This window comes from Anser anser (genome assembly GCF_964211835.1).
Source record: "Anser anser genome assembly, chromosome: 17".
In the NCBI taxonomy this organism is placed as follows: domain Eukaryota; kingdom Metazoa; phylum Chordata; class Aves; order Anseriformes; family Anatidae; genus Anser; species Anser anser.
In genome coordinates this window covers 6,312,420-6,334,473 of record NC_139738.1, presented here as the reverse complement: position 1 = coordinate 6,334,473, position 22,054 = coordinate 6,312,420, and the positions used below count along the sequence as shown (strand labels likewise).

The 22,054-nt window shown below is 52.6% G+C and overlaps 1 protein-coding gene across 3 annotated transcripts in view; it reads right to left on the bottom strand.

The window, feature by feature from the left end:
* Positions 1-22,054, bottom strand: part of KAZN (kazrin, periplakin interacting protein) — a gene marked incomplete at its 5' end in the record, with an annotated part of 186,524 nt that overhangs the window by 41,133 nt on the left and 123,337 nt on the right. Inside the window, one exon of one of the 3 annotated variants that reach the window (XM_083802985.1) lies at positions 13,360-16,492. The exons of the other annotated variants lie outside the window; for them this stretch is intronic. Coding sequence (XP_083659111.1) covers positions 13,360-13,552 — 193 coding nt within the window. Of the gene's footprint in view, positions 1-13,359; positions 16,493-22,054 lie in introns of those variants that run through there. 3 annotated transcript variants of the gene reach the window in all.

Genomic DNA, 22,054 nt, shown 5'->3' with positions numbered 1-22,054 from the left:
TCTGTTCAGCCTGGAGAAAAGAAGACTGAGGGGGGATCTTACCAATGTTTATAAATACCTGAAGTGTGGGAGACAGAGGGGTTTGGCCAACCTCTTTTCAATGCTCTGTGGGGACAGGACAAGGGGCAATGGCCACAAAATGGAGCCCAGCAAGTTCCGCACCAACATGCGAAAGAACTTCTTCCCGGTGAGGGTGACGGAGCGCTGGGACAGGCTGCCCAGGGAGGTTGTGGGGTCTCCTTCTCTGGAGATGTTCAAGGCCCGTCTGGACGCCTCCCTGGGCAGCCTGCTGTAGGGAACCTGCTTTGGCAGGGGGCTGGACCCGATGGTCTCTCGAGGTCCCTTCTAACCCCACAGTTCTGTAGGTGGCCCTGGCGAGCACCAGCCAAAAGCCACGGCCCCCAGGGGCACCTGGTGAGCCCCAGCAGCTCCAGGGGAGAGCAGCAAGGCTGCAGTTCAACCGCATCAGCCGCAGGTTGAGAGCTCCACGCTCTCTCAATGCACTAATGCACTTTTTCCCCCCCCTCCAAACAGAAACAAGCTCAGACGACTGCTCAGATTTTTATGGGCCTATCCACCTCCACATCTGGTCAAAACTTGAAATGAAAGCTAACTTTTTGAAACTGCAAAGAACTACTCCAGCTCCGCACTTCCTGATTTGTGCTGATTTACATGCTATAAATATTGATATTGTCACTACTCCTATTCCTCAGTGACCGACGTAATTGCATTTCAAAGGATCTATATTTAAAGAACACAACGCTCTGATGGCAGCACAGCTTTACCTTTTAAATGGTGCCTCAGAACCCCCGGGTTCTCCCCAGTCACCGGATTTACATTCTTCTGGACAAGGCCAGGAGAAAAAACATTAAAAAAAAATAATAAATTAAGAGCATCACTGCCCATGAGGTGTGACAACGGTTTACGCTGACAGCTATTGCTGCTCTTCCCAGCCTCCTCCGACATGCCCAACTGCTGCAGGCTTCCCTTTGTGAGCCCATTTATTTCTAAGCACCTGGTATTTCAATGGAAATTCAATATTAGCTCTTCCCCCGTGCTTTCTGAACTACCTTACTCACCAAGTGACGATGCAAAATTAGAAATAATAATAATAAATCAGGATTAGGAATTAATAAACTGGGATCAAAACACCTTCATAAATCATTTCATACTCCCTCCACGTGTGTGGGTCTAATTAGTGGAGAGGAAAAGGAGATAAAAACCTCATTCAGGCCAGTGCAATCACCATTCTTAGGAGAACAGCACCCTGGATGTGTTATATTAGCCATAGAAATCAAGAGCTTTTCAAAGGTTTAGTGTACCGCAGGCACCTGCATTGATGGGCAAGGCAACAAGCAAACAGTTTTGTTTCAAAACCTGCTTGTATATAAAACAAAGCATCCCAGGAAGTACAGCTAGTGCAAACGGGAGTCTAGACAAGCCTTGATAAGAGAAAGGATTATTATTTTTTATTTATTTTACTTGCAAGCAGCCATTTCACCAATAAAGAGGCAGAGCATGCAGCCTGCAGCAGCACGTCATGCAGGGCTGATGGGATGGTGGCAGCTGCTCCAGCAGCAGCTCTGCCCCACGGGGACTGGGCTCTGGGTTGCTTAAGTAGCTTTGGGATGCTTAAAAGATGCTGAAGTGTCCCAAAGATGCTTACATGGCCCAAGGAGCCCAAGTTGCTGCAGGCACCAGCACTTGCTGTCTTAGAGAAAGAAGGCCAGAGCTTGCGGCATCGGGTCCAAGGTGGGTTTGGGGCTTGTCACCATGCAAATGCTCCGGGAGCTCCGTGGGCCGGCAGGCTTGGGTGCTGGCTCACCTAGAAGTTCCTCTCGCAGAAGCGGCGTGAACAAAGCAAAGGGGAAAAAAGTCACCGAGAGGAGTAAAACATTTCCCGAGGCAGGAGGGAACGTTTACTCCCAGCCTTCCTAAACCAGCACCCCAGCTGCTCCATTCATAAATATTTTACTGATAAGAAATCAGCCTGCCAAATCTTAACAAGTGCTTTGATGAAAAATATAAAAAGCCTTTTCCATTAGTGCTTTTGATGTTCTTTGCACAGAGGATAACGAATGCAGCAGATTCATCTTCCTCCGTCCTCCCTCACTTTTGCCTTTATCTGGCAGAGCCGTGCACAACCTCCAGAGACCGGAGAAAATGCGAGGCTTGTGCAGGAGGAGAAGGAGCACGCTCCCTGGGGCATCCTCCTGCTTTCCACCCTCCGTGGGTGTGCAGGATACGTGTCACCAGCATGGGGTACCCAGCTGGAGGACACGCAGCATCACCACTCCACCAGGAGATGCTCAGCAGGTGACCAGGTGCTCTGAGAGCATTTCACTGCAGCCAAAACCCCAGCCCGGCCTTGCAAATGTTATTTCCGACCACGGGCAGGGAGGTGGGGGTCCCTTACATCCCGAGACGACGCAGGGGCATCAAGCTCGCCACCCAGACCTATCAGCACGCCGTGATGGAATGATTTCCCCAGCAGTTTCACACCCACAGCTTGACCACCACCACCGTTTGCCAGCTGAACTGCCCCGTGATGGGGATTAACTCCTTACTTATCTCTAGCAATACACTGTCAGGTTATCGCTTGCATATAAAGGGATTTGTGTCCCAGTGGGAAGGCGTTAAGAATAAATAAATTGGCCCTAAATGGAGCCATCCGGGTGCGCGGACATGGCATGGGGAAGAAGTGGTGAATCAGCACAAGGTGCAAGAGGAGAGGGAGCAGCCTCCTCGCAGCCCCAGCACAGGGGGAAATCCAAAATCCTGGCAGCACCGAGTGACCTTCTCACGGGCTCGCTGCTCTCAGGCACCGAACAGCTCACCATTTAGCTCAGCTCAGCATAGATGGGCTGGGGATAAAGCAGCCCAGTGCGCCAGCACCGGTGTTTCCAACACGTTGCTGCTGAGCTTTAAATTGCATCTTTTATCGTCTCCTCACACTTCAGCTGGAACAGGGCATCCAAAGCAATTAAATCCAACCTATTTTTTTTTCTACATTTACTCCTTCAAGTGGAGCTTTCTTGTGTGGGGCAGAGATTATGGGTTTTGGACTGGATTTCGAGTCACATTCATTTTCCATTAAGGACCAAACCACAGCCATCTCTTCTTCCTCAAAAGCAGCTCGCTACGAGTTCAACAAACACCAATTTAAAGCAGTTTAAAGGAAAACCAGCATCTTGCAGAATTTTTGAAAATAAAAGGGCCCCGGCACCACAAAGAGCGTTTTAAAGCCTTTTGAAAGGGAGCAAATTTTTTATCAGCCTGAGCGGGATGCTGATGTTTGCAGGGGAGTTATCGCTGCTCGTTACTCATCCTTCTTTTTGGCACTGGAAGCGGTTATGAAACCCATCACCCGCCGTGCTCCAGGGCTCCTCGGCTGTGCTAGCGCAGCAGAAAACTTCCTGCTTCGGGGAGGGGCACGGTTCATCGCAGGGGTCCTTCACCCCGTTTTCTGCTCCACAATCCCAATGGTGAAGGGAAAAACGCCTCCCTAACTTGGGGGGGGGGGGGACGCCCCAGTTGCAGGTGGAGGATGTGGGGATCCTGGATGCACAGCTGAAGGAACATTTATCCCAAAACCACTGCCACGGTGGTAAAAAGAAAAAAAACAAAACAAAACATGGAAAAGCAGGGGAAGGGGAGAGCATGGAACAGAATGTCTTTTTTGTTTGTTTTTCAGATCCTTTCAAGGAAATATGGGTAGCAATTTAAACGTGCCTGCCTGTTTTTATCACTGGGTGAGTGAGAGCAGCGCCCAGAAGCTGCCTCCCCAGCCAGGAGCAAAAGCAACCCCTGCATGATAAAATAAGGCACGGGGAGCAAAGGTCATTCCCCCGCAGGAATGACGGGCAGAAATTGGAATGGAACATCTTTTTGCAGCATTTTTTCCCCATTTCTTGCCCTTTTAATCCCCCCCCCCACTGCTGTAACAAAGAGCAGTTGACTGCATTATCTCCACTTGCCCAAAACACACACGCGATGCAGAGCAAGGGCACCGTGTAAGCACCGAAAAATCAGCTGAAAAATAACCCAAGTACTTCCCATCCTAACTTACGTTCCCCAGAGGAATTTAAGCGTTTTGAATTATGCCACCTTCTCCCGGAGAACAGGCCCTTTCTGAAGGGCACGGCTCAAGGCACCGCAGGGCTGCGGATTTTCAAACCGTTCATTATGCAAATAGCTCATTTATTGCTGCTGAGCTGAGAGCAAGAATCCCAGGCACGCAAGGATAAATAAGCGGGGAGCAACAGCGAGTGCGCGACGACTTCTGCTGAGCTGGGTAAGGGCGGCAAAGGGGTTACGGGGGAGTTTCCGACCAGAGGGTGAAATTGGCCCCCAGCCCGTCCCGGTGGCAGCCCACGTTGCGCAGGACGATGCCACCAGAGCATCTTCAGCAGCAGCAGGATGAAGCCGCAGCAGATCCTGCCCTACACCCCCATCACCCGCTCTGATTCAGGTCAAGGTCTCAGGCACCAGCCCCATCGGCAGAGTTGCAAATGCAGAACTTCCTCGAAAACCTTCGCCATCCCGCCGCTGGGTGGGAACCAGCACTAATTAGCGCTTGATGAAGATTCAGAGAGAGCCTGGCTGGGAAAGGAGAGAAAACTCAACGCTGCCCACGCGGGCGGGATGTTATGGGCGGACGGCGCGGGGAATAGCCTGCCACAGCCTCCACGAGCCTCGCTCCTCGCAGTGCCAGGCAGCCCTGGCCAAGGCTGAGCCTTTGTCCTCCGGGAGCTGAATCACTGCACGCGTTTGTGAGGCTCAGCACCTTCCAGCTACTGAATTTAATTCGAGTTCAAGTCCTGGAAGTGACTTGGCACGGGGTACTGAAGCCATGGGAAATAATAAGGAGTTTGAAAAGCAAAACAGGAACACCAAACTGAGCATTAAAGAACCTTTCAAGTTCAAATGCAGGAGAAAAAAAATAAAAAGCAATCCCAGCCCAATGTCAGCACTTAGGTCCTGAAACCACAACCATAAAGGTGTAGCTTGAACTGCAACACAACTTTTATTGCAATGTCTGCTGCTGAATGACCGGAATGACAAGGGGGAGCCTGGCCAGGAGCAGAGGTCTGGAGGATCCGGGCGGGCAGATTAATTACTGGGGAGAAAGGTCCTGGTCTGTGAGTACCTGCCAGCATGCGCCCATCACAGCTCGCGCGGTGACAACCATTGCTGACACGTCCCGGCCACAACAGCCAAGCTCGGCTGTGCCTGACCTGGGGACTGAAAAGCATAAATTCACCCGGGCTGTAATAAATTCACCAGCATCCTGTAATGGAGAGAGACCGTTCCTTGCTTCGAAGGAGAACAGGAGCAGCGAGGTGCCCACGACAGCTGAGCACGCTGCAGCGCGCATCCACGCGCCTTGTCCTGAGCAGATGAAGGCCGAGTGCCAAGGGCTGAACGGGCAAAGCTAATTAGCTGGATAAGTACATGCAAGATCAGGACCTACATTTGTTCCCGGCCTCCTGGGACACCGATAACTTCTTTTGCTTGTTGTCGTGCAATGCAGACAGCGCCTGTCTGAGGCGGTGCTATAACCCCTCGCTGCCATGCAGCATTTGTCTTGCAAAGGTTAAGGTTGAGGAACAGCAGCTCGGGTGAGAGAAGCCTTGTCCACGATCTTATCACGGGGCACCGTCGCATCTGGAAGCGGGGTCTGTGTCTCCCAAGCTGCTGTCAATGCTGCGAACAACCGGCCGCGCACAGCACCGCCAAAAGGTTTGCTCTGAGAAGCGTTGCAGTGTCCCGCTAACGGCTCTGATCAGCAGCAGCTGCATGCATCAGGACAAGGCTCCAACTTCACTGCCACACGTTGCCGCAAGAGAAAACAAAGCCTGTTATTACAGGGAGAATCCTGAGAGCCTTTTTCACGTTACGGAGCTTCGGCACAACCCCCATTGCTGCGGCTGCTCCCGCCAAGGGCAGCTATCAGGAAAAGGAACGGCAATTTGGCTGCACCGGTGCCTGGGTCAGAAAATGCTGGCAAAGCCCTTGGAGATCCTCAGGGGTGCAGGGGAAGGAAGCAGCCAAGGTCTCGCTGCTGCCCGAGCTGAAGTTACTGGCCAAGGTCCCACTGGCTGCAGCAGCACTGCTCAAAGGATCACGGAGAACAAATTTGGTGAAATCTGAGGCTAAAAGGGGCTGAGCAGATGGGAAAATCAGGCAGTTTTAGATCACACGGCTCTCCTTTATCTTGGAGAGGGGCTGGTAGAATAACCGGGCGCAGCAGTGTCACCGCGCTCGGTGCAGGCATCATCTTCCTCCCAAGGAGCTGAGCGCCATCCTGCATTTCAGAGCCCAGCCCCGGCATTAACAACATCTTACCTTCCCTAACGAGCAGCCAAAAACCCCAAATCTGTGGCAATTTAACATACACAAACTGATGCACATTATAGGTCTTTGCTACAGGATTTGTCCCACTTCTACATATGCATACCATTATTTCTTAAGAAAAAAACAACACTACTGAACCAGGCAATGACTGCTACATTTTATTCCTTCCTTAATCTAAACATATAGTCACAAGACCAAGGTATTTGCTATAAGGAAATGAGCTGTCAAGTGATTTACGGTCTTGCTCTGTCTCAGCAGCTCCAAGTCTTCTCCATCACCTATTTTTAGCAAGCTGTAAATTAGAGGCAATAAGGGAAAGGGTGTGAGCCAGGCTCAGAAATTCATAGAGCAAGCTTACCTACATCTCCCTCGCCCCAACGCACCTACGATGCAGGATCGGCGTGCCATACGCACACCAACAGTCAGCATCATGCAGCTGCTCCTGCTTGGAGCTGCCTTCTCGCAGGAGATCAGCGCTTGCAGCCCCCAAGAAGCTGTGTGTGTGTGTGTGTGTAGAGTCTGGTCTGCTGCTCAATATAATGCCCAAAACAGCTCAGAGCCTACACGTGCCAGGGACTCGCTTGGTGTATGGGAAGGCTCAAGTGGAACGCTGCACCTTCTACCTGCTTGGCATATCTTCCAGCCATCTAGTTCCCCACTGAATATACATTCAATAGGAGCAGTTGCTTTATTCGCAATTTATTGGTCATTCCAGCCACAATTATTCTAATAATTCCCTTCACCAAGAACTAAGGTCCATTATTGTAGAAACTTATTTGCAGTGGCTTCGCAGCGAACGATTACAATAATTATTCTAACTCCCATACAGCACTTTCCATACAAGAGCTTTAAGAGCTTTAACAATGGAAAGTTATTACCAGAGCTTTAACAATACAAAGTTATTACCAGCATCCTTATTTGTGAGAACGAGGTGCAGAAAGATCAAATGAATTGCTGAAGATCATTCAGCAACTCGCTGGCAATGGCAGGAACAGAACCGTAATCCCCTGACCCTCCATCCAGTGCTGATTTGGACAGGGGAAAAATATATACCCGTGCAGAACATATTAAAAAAGGAGTAGGTTTGTTTTTAAGAGAGCTAAAAATGAGCTTTTCTAAAGGAGCAGTGGCAGCAAACATCCGTATCAGGTTCTGTGAAGCCGGGTAACAGTCTGAAATTAAATGACACCATTGATTGCTATATGGCTGGGAACGGGATAAGAGGAGAAGGAACATGCCTTCGGTCTTTTCCTTTTTTCTATTGGGTATATGAAAGGGGATATCCCACAGTGTCTTAGCACTCTGTGCTACGGGGGACATTAAGGATTATGGGTCTTTCCCTCATGCCTCTCCTCCCTACCCCCCCTTTTTTTTTTTGGCTCCTGAAAGATGAAATGGATGTACCCAAAATCAACGCTGGGTTTTGACCATACTGGCCAAGGTAACTCACTCAGAAGTACCAAACACACGCTAAGCATCCCCAAAGCTCCTCCTTGTCACAAGTATTTTATGTGACAGTTTATTTAGGAGAAAGAGCAGACCTTAATCAGCAGAAGAACCATGAAGAAACAGAATATTTATACGGAATTGCATCCTGTTTCCCAACAAGATGAAATCCTCCAAGGCAGCTATTAAGGAGATCGCCTAGAGGAAGAGAAATTCAGCAAACCAGATTATCTCTAACAGGCTTATCCACTGGAAAAAATCATCAGAGCAGCGATCAGATAGTTCTGAAAGACAATTAATGTAAGGTAGGGGAGAAGGGAAAATGTAGCAGGGCAACAAGGAGCGAGACTCCACAGAGCACAGCTCGTCACGGCTGGGCAGATATCAGGGCACTACACGACCCCTCGCACTGCTGGAGGAGGAAAGGGATGTCAGGCGTTCCCAGTGCCTCGTGTGGCTTTACCAGAGCATAACATCTTTTACCTAACAGGCGAGAAAGAGGAATTCCCTCCCCTGTTAGTCCGGCTGATGGCCACAAACCGGACCCAAGGGCAGCTTTCCCCAGCTTCTCACGGCCAGCACTGCAGCTCCTGTCCACAGCCACGTCCAAAGCACAGGGTGCAGCCTTCTCCGAGGCTTGATCCCAAACGCTGAAACCGATGGCAAACTTCCAACAGACAAAGTAACAGCTCAGGAAGGGTATTTCCAACCCAGGTGCCTCCTGCATCTCCGACCTTAAGGCAGGGCTCAGTGGCACACGAGACAGGTGCCCCCAAATCTTGCCATGACTTTGCCGTTCCCCCCATGTGTTTCTCAACAGTGGAGCCAGGCAAAAAAATCAAGGAAAAAACCCTACAGAGAAACGGAGAGGGGTCCTGGGATGGGAAGAAGTCTGTGTCATTAGTTCCAGCTGCAGGGACAGACAGACGGTGGGATTCGCCAGAGGTAGCGACACGGACGTCTTTCCATGGACTTCGCTAGGCTTTGGACCAAATTCCTGTACAAACAGCTGCACTCAACAGCTACCAAGGAGCTCAATTTGTTAGCATTTTTTAAGTACTTTCAGCTCCTTGAATGAAAGGGGCTATCAAAGTGCAAAGCAGTTTGACTACCGATAACAGCCTAGGAACTCAAGTTCAGTCCTTCCGAAGCCTTACAGCACAAAATAGTTTCATAACACAGACTCCGGCACAGTCCTAAGAGATATCAAAAGTTTCTTTCAAAGACTTCTAGGCACTAGTTTTCCAAGATTCCCTTTAAATCCACAAAACGTGACGGCAAGCTTTAAATTCCCATCAAAGCTGGGTGGAAAGCCAGAGGACACAGGGTTCCCCGAAAAGGCTCCCGCTGGTACCCGAGGCCTGGCCGCGCTGGTATGCCGGGTCAGGGCACTGACCGCAGGGGACCTGTGCTGCAATCAACTCCTCCGATCAGTCCAAGGAGTAAAAAACGAAGCTGTCGCTGCCTTCGTGGCATGCAGATCCCCGAAATTGTACAAAGGGATGGCACGAGGCAGGACACACGGCAAGAAGCCTGGCACGACCGCAGGTTGACATAACGTGCGTTTACTTTTCTTCTCAAAATTTAGATCCCAAGCCCATAAAAACATTGGCAGCAGCCAGCGGAAGGCAGGCAGCGTACTCTTCTATCGCTTCGCAGTGGAATAGACTTCATCCTGTTTCCTCTGGCCCCAGATCAAGCAGGCTCCTCGCAGGAATTTTCCATTATCCCGTGGCAAATATAGCAGGGCAATCCAGCCGCTTAACCGACTTACACTTTGACCCCCCCTCTTTAGCAGCAGTGAGATTGTGCATAAAGCATGAGCTGGTTCTCGTAAAAACCCACCGCCTCCAACACCCCAACCCAAGGGAAAACAGCTGGAAATCCCGGGCTGCAAAGGACGGGGACATTGCTGGGCTTCTTTCTCCCTCCTGTCCCCTCTTCCCAGCTGCTGAGCCCCGACTGTACTTCCACTGCCCATCAGCCTCAAAAATTGAGGAAGACGGGAAAACCTAGAGTAAGAGCAGAGCTTTTCAGTAAATCCTCCTCTCGCGCTGCTTCCCTGGCAGCCCGCAGGCCCACCCCAGAGCCCGTGCGATCAGCCCAGCGCCGCTCGCAGACATCCCACTAGGTGAGCGGGGAGCATCCCGAGGGCTGCAGCTCCCATCCTCGGGCACGGGGGCTCTGGAAGCACACACAAACCCTCCGCTGCCACGTTTAACAGCGGCGCCCTCCGAGCACCCAGCACCAAAAGCCTCCCAGCATTTTGGGGCTCGCCCGAGGTGCGCTTGCAGGGCAATAACCACACAGAGCTCTGGCTTTTCCCACTCCACGTGTATTTGCTTGAGAAAAATGCGAGGCATCTCCTAATCACTGCTCATTTCCCACACAGCTCCGACCGTCCCCAGGGTCACGGGCAGCAGGAGGCATCCCCGGAGCTGTTTGTGCTCGGAGCCATCTGCTGAACCAGGAGCATCCCGACAGCCTCCGACAAAAACGAGCAGAGCCCCGTAGCTTATTTGGAAGGGACGACCAAGTGACACAAAAGATTGCCTTTTACTCCCTCTTTCCAGAAATCTGCGCTCGAATAATGCGATGGCTCGGCTCCAATTAAACTCTCCTAGCAGCATGGTTCACATCATCTTGGAGAAAGCGGAGAGCTACGACTCCAAAAACACGTCCTTAATTCCATGTGTGAGAACTGCTTGGCTCGGTTTGGTTTGCAGGGAGCGCTGAGCATCTCACCCCATACATCTCTGAATTTGACCCGCTCCACCTCATCCACCACACCCTTCATGAAGCAGTCTGAGAGCAAAGTAAAAAAAGCCCTAATCCTGCAAACAGCTCCTGCATCCCAAATACAGAACAACGAGCGAGGGACGTGGGGGGAGAGGAGAAAGCGTCCCCCGGCCGCAGGGACAAAGCCCACATTGTCCCACTAATGCAATTAACTCTAGGGGAAAAACCAACACAGCTTTATACTTGTGAAGGGACAAAGCTTCCCTAGGACACAGCCAGCTCCAGCACTCAGCGGGTTTACGCCCTGCAACGTTCCCAAAACCGCATTTGGGACGAGGACCCCCTGATGCACCCACTGCTGGAGGTGCAATGCCGCCTGCTGCGGTGTAACTACACCAGCCTCAGCTTACATCTGCTAGCATCTTCTTAACCTCATGCAGCACCATGAGCTTTTTTTTGGGGGGGACAAGTGCCGAACCCTTTAAAACTCTTGCAGCCATCTGCTAGCAGCACCCTCCTCCCGCTGCGAGGCACGGGGCCGCCACGGCCCCGTCTCCAAAACCCAAAGGCCAGGGGAGCGCAGCACGGCTTCCAGCATCCAATCTGTACTTACCAACTAATCAGCACCGACAAAAATAACCCGTCTAATTATCAGAGCGCTGCCACTTAAATAATGAATTACGTGCCTTATTACAAAGTATAATAGATCAGAGGAACGTGAAACAATTGCAATTAGTAAAACAAAAAATGCCAGAAAACCAAAAAAAGAAGCCCTGCGAGCGCGATCTGAATACAAGATTTCTCCCCAGAAACGGAGGCTCCAGCCCCCTCCACGGGCTACGAGATCCTGCAAGCCCTCAACCCCTCTTCAGCCTCCAACCATCACAAGGTGGATACATCCCCTACGGCTTATTGGGCTGCTTTTTTTCCCCTGTTGCACCCAAAGCAATATTTATTTACCTTCGGACGTCTCCGCAGCTCGCTGCAGCCCTGGCACTGCTGGGATGCAGGGCAGCACGTGCTGCCTGTCACACCCAGGGCTAGATCTTTGTGTAGAATGGGGAAAAAAAGTCGCAGTTAAAAAATAAAACCACTAACAATTGCAAAAATGTTTTAAAAATAAAAGAAATCCAGAAAGCTGCGTGGGTGTGTGTCTTCGAGACGGTATAACAGGACCTCAACAACTGTCACTGATCTTTAACATCCTTCTTCTGACCAAGGAGATAGCAAGCTAGCAAAGCTCTTGCTTTTACTTTAAAACATCCTTGTAGTAACCTGAGCACTGTTTGTACGGACTGTTAGGAGAAGGGCAAATTAATTCGTTTAGCATCCAGAATTAATTGTACTTAACCCAGCCCTGAATCGCCAGCGTCAAGTTCAGGCTGTGGGGCTGCCCCACAGCTTTCTGAAGGTCCTTTCCACCCCAACGGGTCTTTTCTGCTCCTCCCCAGGACGCGCCAGCCAGACCCCTGCCACCCTGAGCGCCACCGTGCCTCCAGCACGGCTGGGATGCGGCAGATGCCACCAAACTGAAGCCACCCAGAGCACCCCGCTGCACCCCTAAACAAAAAAACAACAACAACAAAACAGGCTTTCCACCTCCAAAAAACGCGTTAACATTTTTGCACAAATATTTTCCGTCTGAGCTCACTTCTAGCAGCGTTGCAGCTGGATACGATTAGGAAGCAGAAGAGGGGAGGGGGTGGCAGCGCTACGCGGGCAGGGGCTGAGCCCCCCCCCTGCAGCCGGCTCGAAGCACGCAGCCACGCGCACCGAGGTCGTGAGCCTGGCCGGGCACTTCTTATCTCCTGCAGGAACGGCTGCACGAGCAGATCCTTGTAGAGACGCTAACCAACCAAGCTGGACTTCGGGGATTTTGGTACGTGCCCAAAAAAAACCATCTTGGGTCCGAGCTGAAATGGAAGCGCGTCCTCCTGCCTGCTTGCAGCTCGTATGCCCGGTGTGGGCACACAACGAGACAAAACGCCCGCACACAAAGCCAAAAACAACCCTAGGTGAAGCCCAGATGTCTGTTTCCATCCCTAAAACCCCCAAAAAGAAATAAAAAACACACAAGATCCCAAAGCCAAGGGTGAAACTCTCATTCAGCCCGAGGCCCAACGCCCGCGTTCGCTCTTAGCGCCCTCCCCACATCCCGCCCGGTGCCTGGGCTCCAAGCTCCTCACTGGCTGCAAACCTAATTAACGTGGTGCTTCCCTGTGAACCTAATTAACGTGGTGCTTCCCCCTTCACCCGGGGCATTAACAGCAGATAAACCAAACGTGCCGTTGGGCTTGGTCACGCTGCTTGGATCCACGACGGCCCCTGCGGAGCGGGACACGGAGCCAGGGGACGAAATGCACCGAGACACGAACACAGCAGGAACAGCTCCGGCTGGAAAGCCCCCGTATTTTTACTGTATTTTTACCAGCTCAAAATGGAGGAGGGAGACCTGCCGTGAGGATGCCCTACCTGCATCCGAAGGCCCTTCGGAGCTGCCCCCACCCGTGACACCTGCGTGCACAGTGGAAGCTCTCCAGCACGCTCCGGGCGTGCCACCAACCCCAGCAGAAGCATCGGGAACCGAAAATCAAAGCAGGGCAACGCATCCAGCCAGCAGCAGCTTCGGAAGAAGCCCTGTAACAGCCCCAAGCTGTGCAAAAGTCGAGGTGGGCAAGCCTCTTTTTCTTTTACCCCTGTGCGCCTCTGCCTGGCTGGCCGGCCAGGAGCTCCTAGGGGCGCAGGAGAACCTGTTTAATTGCTAACGAAGGGGGGAACGCGTTAATAAAGAGCACGATGCCTTTGGGGTTTGTTCACCTGGGAGCGCTGGAGGCTCCGAAGCCTGGAAGAGCTCCACGCCGGGGTCCTGTTGGAGCAATCCACAACCGCAGGGGTCCTGGCAGCGGGTCGCAGCCCCCAGGGAGCCCCGGGAAGAGCTGGGCAGGCGAGCTGGGACACCCCGAGCCGCGCAAGGGCGAGGACAGGAGAGGCGCCTCCGCGAGCAGGTCATGGGGACGCGTTGGGCAACGAGCAGCGCCGGGAACACCCTTGAGAAAAGGCTGGGCTGGCAGACGCGTAACACGTAACGTGACGCAAGCAGGACGGCTTTCACCCAACGCAACCCTTAATTAAGCTGATGAGGTAGCGAGCGGGAAGGATTAGGGCTGTGGGTGGGATCACCTCGCCTCCCATCTCCTGCCCCGAGCGGCAGTGCTGGAGCCTGAGCTCACCCTCGAGGCGGCGGGGAGAGACGAGGGCCGCTCCTCTCCTCCTGAGATGTCGAAAAAAACACCCTGGGAAGAAGCCAGCCCTCCGCTCCGACCCGTTTGGACAAGCCTTGGAGCTGTCGGAGGGACAACCCGCCCCGGCTCGCGATTTAACGTTTGCAACCAGCAAACGCCTCGCTAGCTTCTCGGCCGCGAGCGGGCGGGATGCCGGTGCCTGCCTCCATCAACGGCTGCTAGCGGGAGGGCAGCGGCTGCTTTCCATCCATCGTTCCCACGGCGTGCACACGGAGAGGCTGTGCAACAGGTCGCACGGCAGCGCGGCTTCACGCGAACGAGCTGGAGGCAGCACCGACGAAAAGCACGGAAAAAACTCCAGAGCAATTAGCATCTGCGGCAAAAGCCTCCTACCCATCCTACCATTTTCCACCGTTTAAAAAAAAAATAAGATAAAATTAAAAAAAAAAAAAAGGAAATCTCCCCGGCTCATCATCATTTCTAAGAGGCAAACTAAGGGATGGAGCAAGTCGCTGCTTGCCTGAATAAACAGCCATGAAGAAAAGCGCCCGCCCAGGCGGATCCCAGCAGGTCAGGATGGCGCAGCGGCTCCAGGCGCTGTTGGAAGCAAGGCGCCCCGATTGTTCGAGCTCCCTGCACGCTGCTTCTTCCCCTTTTACCATTACGAAATGCAGCAGAGATTGAAGACGGGCTTTCTGTTGCTTCGCCAAGCAAAAGTTTTGGCTCAAATTTGGAAAAAATTGGCTGCCTGCTGCCAAGGACAACGTTTACCCAGCCCAAGCGTGAGCGCACGGATACAACGCAGCGCTGTGTGCGGCATCTGCACCGGGATCTGTGGGATCTGCTCCACTCTGGATGCGCTCCCATACCTCGTGCCGCCACTCCTGGAGCCGTGCACACACACACGGAGGCTTTCTACGCTCTGTGCACGCTGAAAAGGGCCCCGGGGGGCTCATCCACATGGGGGCTGCATCCGCTGACTCCTGCACCTCCTCTCGCCACCGATACAGGAACAACGTTCCCTAATACGGGAACAAGGGACGCTCTTCGTGCTTCCACCTTCCACCCGCCCCATGCTCCACGCTGTGGTATTTTCCTTACCATTTTCTCCTCTTTTTTCAACAGAGAGGATGATGAAAACTTTTTGGCAACGTTAATTACCAATTTAATACTGCTCTCCTAATGACACGTACACAGATTCACGATGAGATCAGAGCAACCCTGCTAATCAGGGATAAACCTGGTATACTATAGAGGGTTATAGGTTTTTATTAGTCTTTCTTGTTGGTCTAATTGATGGTATTACCCTCTGAACTGCGTACGCACACAAAGAAATTCAAGATATGCTGAAAACACGGCCCAGGGGAACGAGCGTGTGTTTGATGGTTTCCTACCGATTAGCTCTGGCACCGATGACGTCCGCTCGTGCCATCCACCTGCAGCCAGCCTAATTCACCCTTCTCCCTCTAGATGCTTGGTCCGATAGGTGTCAGTGGCTATTGATACCAAGCAAAGTACAAAATTATCTTGAGGGCATCACTCCAACTCTTCCACTTCTGCTCCTCTCCGTATCGGCCCAAAGACATCGATGCTCGTTTGCTAATACAAGTCCAGGAAAATATTGCTGCAAAATAAGCTTGTACTTGCAGCTCTGGTAATGACCAAAAACGAGCTAGCAAATGAGAGAGACCTCACAAAAACTGCAGTTGAGCAAAATATTCCCCACTTGCAGTCTTTACATGCAGCTGTGAGCAAAAGGGACCCACGTCCACCAGGGCAGCTCCTCAAGGCGCAGATCATTTTCCTCCTTGGAGAGGAGCCGAAAGCTCAGTGGCTCCCAGCTCAGGCCGTGCTGGAGCACCCAACACCAGCAATTCTGCAGGTATCTGGGTGACTTCAAGGACCCGGCCCGAGCTCCTGCCGCAGGTATCTGCCCACCCAAAAGCCCAAACCACTTCTGCACCACAGGGCAGCTCCCTGCAGCCACACCGGTGCCAAAACCCCCACGGGACCTTTCCTCCCCACGAGTGATGGCAAAGAATGGAGCGGGTCACCCAAAATTCCCAGTACTGAGGACTTACTGGGTTTGGCCCCGTGCAATATTCCCACCTGCTGGATAATGTGACAGTGCCAGGCCTGGTTTGGCTGGGCTCGGTGCATGAGGCCAGAGGTGTGCTTGCTGATACCAGGCTATCGACGGGCTGTCGTCGACACACACCAGCCGGCTCCGCTCCTTTGATGTTATCTGGAGCCCTTAATGCTGCCAGCAAGCAGAGTTAATGCTTTATCTGCATATGGGTTTTTAATCCTGCACTGTGGTCATTATCAAATTATTGTCAGACTAATTAACAGGCAAAGCTCTCCAGGCTTTTTTATCCTTTTTTTTCTCCTACCTCTTAAGTAAAACAAATAGAAAACGATCACAAATGTATCAGGATTTGGCATCGGGCAACTTTCAGCAACTACAGCTGCGCTGGGCACAGCAGGCAAACCACAGCAGCACAGGGAGCACTCTACCCCTAAAACCACAACAGCATCGAATAAATCTCCAAAAACCTCAGCCCGAGATCACACGGCGCTGTTTAAATGAAAAGAACCCGTAAGGAACCTACAAGATACTCAGAGCCATTTAGGAAAGTGCTTTCCATTCATCTCACCATACCTGCGACGCTGAATCAAAGCAGTTTTGCCGCTGCAGAGTAAATGCACCCATCAGAGGAATTACCCCCCAAATGAGACCGGTCCCTAACGAATGCACTCGGAAAGCACCGCAATAAGATGTGCAGGAGATGCCTTAGATGAGATCATTTACCAAAATACCCTGGAAATGGTGAATGCCCGGGGAGGAGCAGCGTGCACAAAGGCTCTCTGCAAAGGTGGGGGCAAGGCAAAGCACACAGAGCCCCCCCCCTGCAGATCCCGCACCCGCACAGAGGCAGCGGGTTTACAAAAGCATCCCCAGGACTCAAGGGCTTTACAGAAATTCCCCTCCGAGGCCGATGCTCAGCAACCGGCTGGATCCCTTCGAATTCATCGCGCCTGCAATAACCTTTTGGCTTCTACTGCAATGCCCAGAAGACACCTTCCTGGTATCGAATACAGCCCTTAAACTAACTAGGCGGCCCTCTCCTGCTTCTCAGGCCCCTGTCACCACGACCTTGTAAATCTGATGGCTGTTCCCAGGGGGGCTGCACAGCTTCGGCCGCACCGGTCCTGCCTTCCGCGGAAACACAGCACCTCCCTCCATCAGCCCTCTCGGCCAGCCTCCACTTCTGGACCTCTCTCTGCCAGTTCAGGAAGCCAGAGCCCATCTGAACGAAAGCCCACGTGGCTCGGAAACGAGCTCCCTTGGCTGGGATGACAGCGCTGATCTTTGCGGATTCAATTACCTGATGCAAATGCACCGGGAGCGCACCGCGTCTCCATCGGAAGCGGTTACCCTGCTCCTGCCCCAGCCCCGGCTGCAGCAGGGAAGAAATGACGAGGAATTTGGCCACGGGCACTTAACAACTCCGGATCCGTTACAGGGGGTGGGAAAGCGCACGGAATTAACCTGCAGGTGGAGGAAACGACAGGCTTTGCCTGAGCAGATAATGCAATAATTGACAAACAGAAAGCAAAGAACTGGGTGTGCTTCGGTCTAGTCGAAACAGCAACGCCAATGCACACGGGGGGGGGGAATATTTGGTGGCTGCAGGATGAAGTTGTGTTTCTGAACGTGTCGCTGTTGGCCAGAATGACAAAATCACGCTGCCAGCCCTCGCCCAGCAGTTCAGAGCTGGGCTCTCCTCCTCCTCACGGCCCAAAGGAGTCGCTCCAGAACAGCTCTGCGGGTGTGCGCAGCGAGGAGTGGGAAATACACCCCCTAACCCAGTGCCCAGATCCCATGCCACAGGTTATGGGGCCATGCTAAAAATCAGATTGCCCCGCTGACTTTCGCAGTATAGTCAGGGCACAGGAACAGCCCTCTTAGCTCATTCCTCTCCTTTCCTCCTCCAAGAGGGAACCGGGACGCCGCCAGAGCCAAGCGGCTTGGCTCTGCTCCCACACGTTTCCCATGGCTGTCAGAAATGGAGCAAAAATAGTTTCGGGCATAGGTATGGTGGGAGGAAGGTGCCGGGAAGAGCCAGTCCCGCTCGCTCCAAAATCACAGCAAAGCTCCTGCTGGCCTCGGCAGAGCAGGAGCTCTTTAAAATTCAGAGCACAGCTGAATTTGGCCATTTTCCTACTGGAAATCTCAGCATAGCCCACTAAACCCTTCACAGGTCTCTCTTTAGGTTTCTTCTGAGATGATCTTTTCCCCTTTCTGCAACTTAAAGAGAGCGTCTAGACTGCCTAAACCCAGCCATCAAAGTTCAGCTCCTCAAACCTCTTCCTCAAATCCATTTGCTGCTTTCTACCCCAAATGCTGCACATCTCCCCCGAGAACAGGGGTGCGCTTCCCGTGCCCGTATGCCAACAGCAAATTTTGATCTACAACGGCATCCCCCAGCAATCTGAAACATCCTGGAAAAAAAAAAAATCCCTCTGATGGGATTGACGATTTGTGTTGGTTTTTTTTTTTTTGAGGGGAGGATGATGGACAATTTGCTTAAAAATAACGGGCTGGAGCACAAGCGCCCGGGTGCGCTGCCAGCACTCATCTATCATCATCTTGGTGCTTAAATGATGCGCCTGCCCGCGTGCGCTGAGCACAGGAAACCCTCCTGCTGTACGGAGGCCAAGAAATTCAGCTGGCGCGTTAACGCGCTGCTCGTTTCAGGCAGCGCGTGCTGACCGCTCGTCCCAGGACTCAGCAAGTTGCACTGAGGGTTTCGGGCGAATACAGGTGCCACCAGGCGCCTCTGAGTGCTGCAGAAAGAGCCACCATGGCCATCGCTGGAAAAATCTGGCAAAAAAAAAGAATATAACTTTTTTTTTTCCACCCTGAATATCCAGAACCAAGTTGGTTTTGGGGTCTATCTTTTCTTTTTTTCATACATTCCTGTGCCTGCAGCTGCTGTATGGCATTTTACGGTCACAAAGGTACGTCCACTTCTGCAAATGCCATGTTTGTGTAAGAAATAAAAGGCAAATGAAGAGAGAGGCTCGCTTACAAAATCCAAACACCGCCCGTGGCTTTGCCGTGCTGCAGAAGATGCACAACCCTGCTTCATCTGCTCTGCAGAAACCTACTTGTCATCAGCAACGCCAGCTCTCAGGGTTTTGCTCGCTGCTGCAAAAAGGAGCCAAAGGAAAACCTGAAGGGAGGTGCTGGCATGGCACCGTGCTTGCCTGCTTCCTCCACACCCCGCACATCACTCCAAAACCTCACTGATGCCAAATACCATTCCCCCCCTGCCACCACCACCAGTCGTGGTGCTGCTCGTTCGTAAAACCCGAGGCTGAAAAGCAAGACCCCTTCCTCAACCTGTGCGGGTAGAGCCAGGCTGACAGGCACCAGGGCTCAGACGGGGGGCCACCGCCTCCAGCCAGCGTCGCCCCCAAAGGCATGGGCAAAGCTGCTCATTCCCGGCCACGTACCAGCCTCATCGACACCTCTGGCATCATCCCACGTCCCCCTGGTTCAGGGGCTGTCACTAAGCCTCAGTTCTCACCGCCCCAGCCTCAAATGGCCCCGCTAGGATCACGGAATCACCAGGGCTGGAGAGGACCTTGATGATCGAGTCCCATCCCTAAGCCACGTCCCTTTGTTAGATCGGGGGAGGGCTGGGATGAGTTTTTCCTCCTTTCTTCCCCGAAGCCAACAACTCGTCCAAACAAGCGACGACGGCGAGGGGAACTTCGGGAAGCTGACTTGCCAGAGCTCCGCACGCCCCATGCGCGCTGCTTGTGCAAGCTGCTGCGTCAGCCTCCAGCTCCCTTATCTCACGCGTCGCTGTCAACAAGGAATTACGAGAATTGAATTTTAACAAGCTGCAGACGGAAGCACTGCCGCGCACCGTGCCCGCGCTGAAGTTCAGTGCCTCGATTAACGCCGTGTGCCACGGCCCTGCTCGGTGGCGGCCGAGCAGCGCGGGCACCTGGAGGAAAGGCTCGTGGCACCTGGGCTTACGGGCCGGGCAAGGCCTTTCCTTCCCTGCTGCAACCTGGAGAGGATAAATATCCAGGTTTGGGCAACCTGGAGAGGTTCGTATTGGGGATGCAGATTTCTCTGGCCCCGGTGCCAGAGAATGCTGAGTTCACCGATGCAGCCGGAGTAACGAAGGGTAAGCAGCGGGATGAAGGACTGCCCTTTTGGGGGACGCCCAGACCCACCAGTGATTATCCGAGTGGCCGAATCCAAGAGAAAAAACATCGCACTTAACCTTCCCCAAGATTAAGACCAGAGCCTGCTTACATCTCCCTCTCCTGTGAATCTAGCACCAAACATCTTCACGGTCATGCTACAATCTGGGGAGCCAGAAATCCTGGGCCCTGTCCTTCTCCAACTTCGGAGTTTACTCGAGCTCACTCATCCTCAGGCGCTTCATGAAAACTCCCCTGGTCGGGCTTTAAAGGAACGAAAATCTAAATATTATCAAAAACCTTACGCTAACCACGCCAAACGAGGCTTCTGAATAGAAAGACTCCAGATGCATAAAGATGCTTTAAATTAACATCTTCAAAACCTAAGGTGTGACGGGGACCTGAAGTGCTAGCTGCAGCCAGATGCTTCAGTCTAAAGCAACCACGCGAATATTACTACGACACATTTATTTCCCAGCACATGCAGCTGTAATAGTAATAGCACAGCAAGACCTTGATCTTGCGACACACACAGTGCAAAACCACTCCGATATCCAACCGGACTGCAGCATCCGAATTCCTCAGTTTGTTTTTTTTATTATTATTTATTTATTTTACAACACCAGCTCTCAGGCTCTGGAAGAACAAAGGACAGCAGGGAAGAGCCCCAGGAAGATGAAAATGGCACATTTCCACCAGCCCCAGAGGATTATTCGCAAAACAGCAGTAGCACCGAGGTAACCGCTCGCCTCCTGGGCAGAAGTCAGAGTCTTTGCGCGGTCGCAGTGGAAGTGGACAGAGATCAAGGAGAACAAGAGGGAACTGTTTTAGGCTGTCACGAGCACAAAGGTCCTCCTGGCCCAGCGGCATCGCTACAGCCAGGACGTGACCACACGTGCCCGCGACCGCCGCACAGCGAGGAGGAATCCCTTGCTGCAGGAGCAGGGGGCAACTCCTGCTCCCTTTCCAGCCGAATTTTGGCAGCACCCACGCAAACGCCACCACCGTCACCAGCGGACCCTGGCACAGAAAGCGCTGCGTGCCACCGACGCGCTGAAATGGGAAGCGAGATGAGCCAAACGCTGATCGAGGTCTTATTAATAACACTTGGCTATTGATTGCACTTTACATCTTCAAGCGCTTTGCCAACATTAATTAATTAAGGTGTTTTCCATTTAACGCTGAGAGGAGAGCAAAAGCAGCAGGCGAAATGGCCCAAGCGCTTGGCTCAGCACGGCCTGTCCTTGCTCCCCAAACTTCTCATTTCCCCAGAGACCTTGCTGTTACTCAAAATTATCAAAAACCCTAGCATCAGTTCAGCAAAGGACTTCACCCAGGAGGCCAGAAGCACACCCTGGCGTGCCAGGGGGTCACGGAGCCCCGACGGCGCCCTCTCCAATGCTCTGCCACCCACCCATGTCCCCACCATGCCTGAGATGCAAACCAGAGCTGGGCCACACAGGTTCTGACAGCCGGGCCCAGAAGCACCGAGAGCAGCCCCACAAGGAGCCAGCGACACGAATACCGCCCTGCATCCAGCTCTAGATAATGCCACGGCCAAAATAAGTCTCCAGAAAACTCGCCATTTAAAACGAGATGCCAGGAGCAAGGGGTTCAGATGATTAACGCTCACGCTAAGGACTGTAACAACACGCGGCTTCATCCCTACCTCCGTACGCACGCCCACCACCCAGTCCGTCTCTCTCGGCTGAATTCTCCCAGTTTTGTTACAAATTGCAGAAAAAAAGCCCTCGAAGCGTTACCTCACCGCTGCCCGCGTGCAAGCAGAGATGGCACGTTACAGCAGGGAGAAGTCGCGGTACGCACAAAAGGAGCAGAGTTATTACCTCGAGCTGTCTCAAGCTGCACCGTAATTACGGGAACACCACATTTCACCAAGGCAGCATTAATTACCGAGGGAGCTGAGCATGGAGGCACACGTTTCCCTCAGCTCACCTAACTCCGGACCGACCCAGCGCGCCCACCCGCAGCGGTGGCAGCGACAGGACCACCACGGCCAAAGGCACCTGGGGGGACCGTGC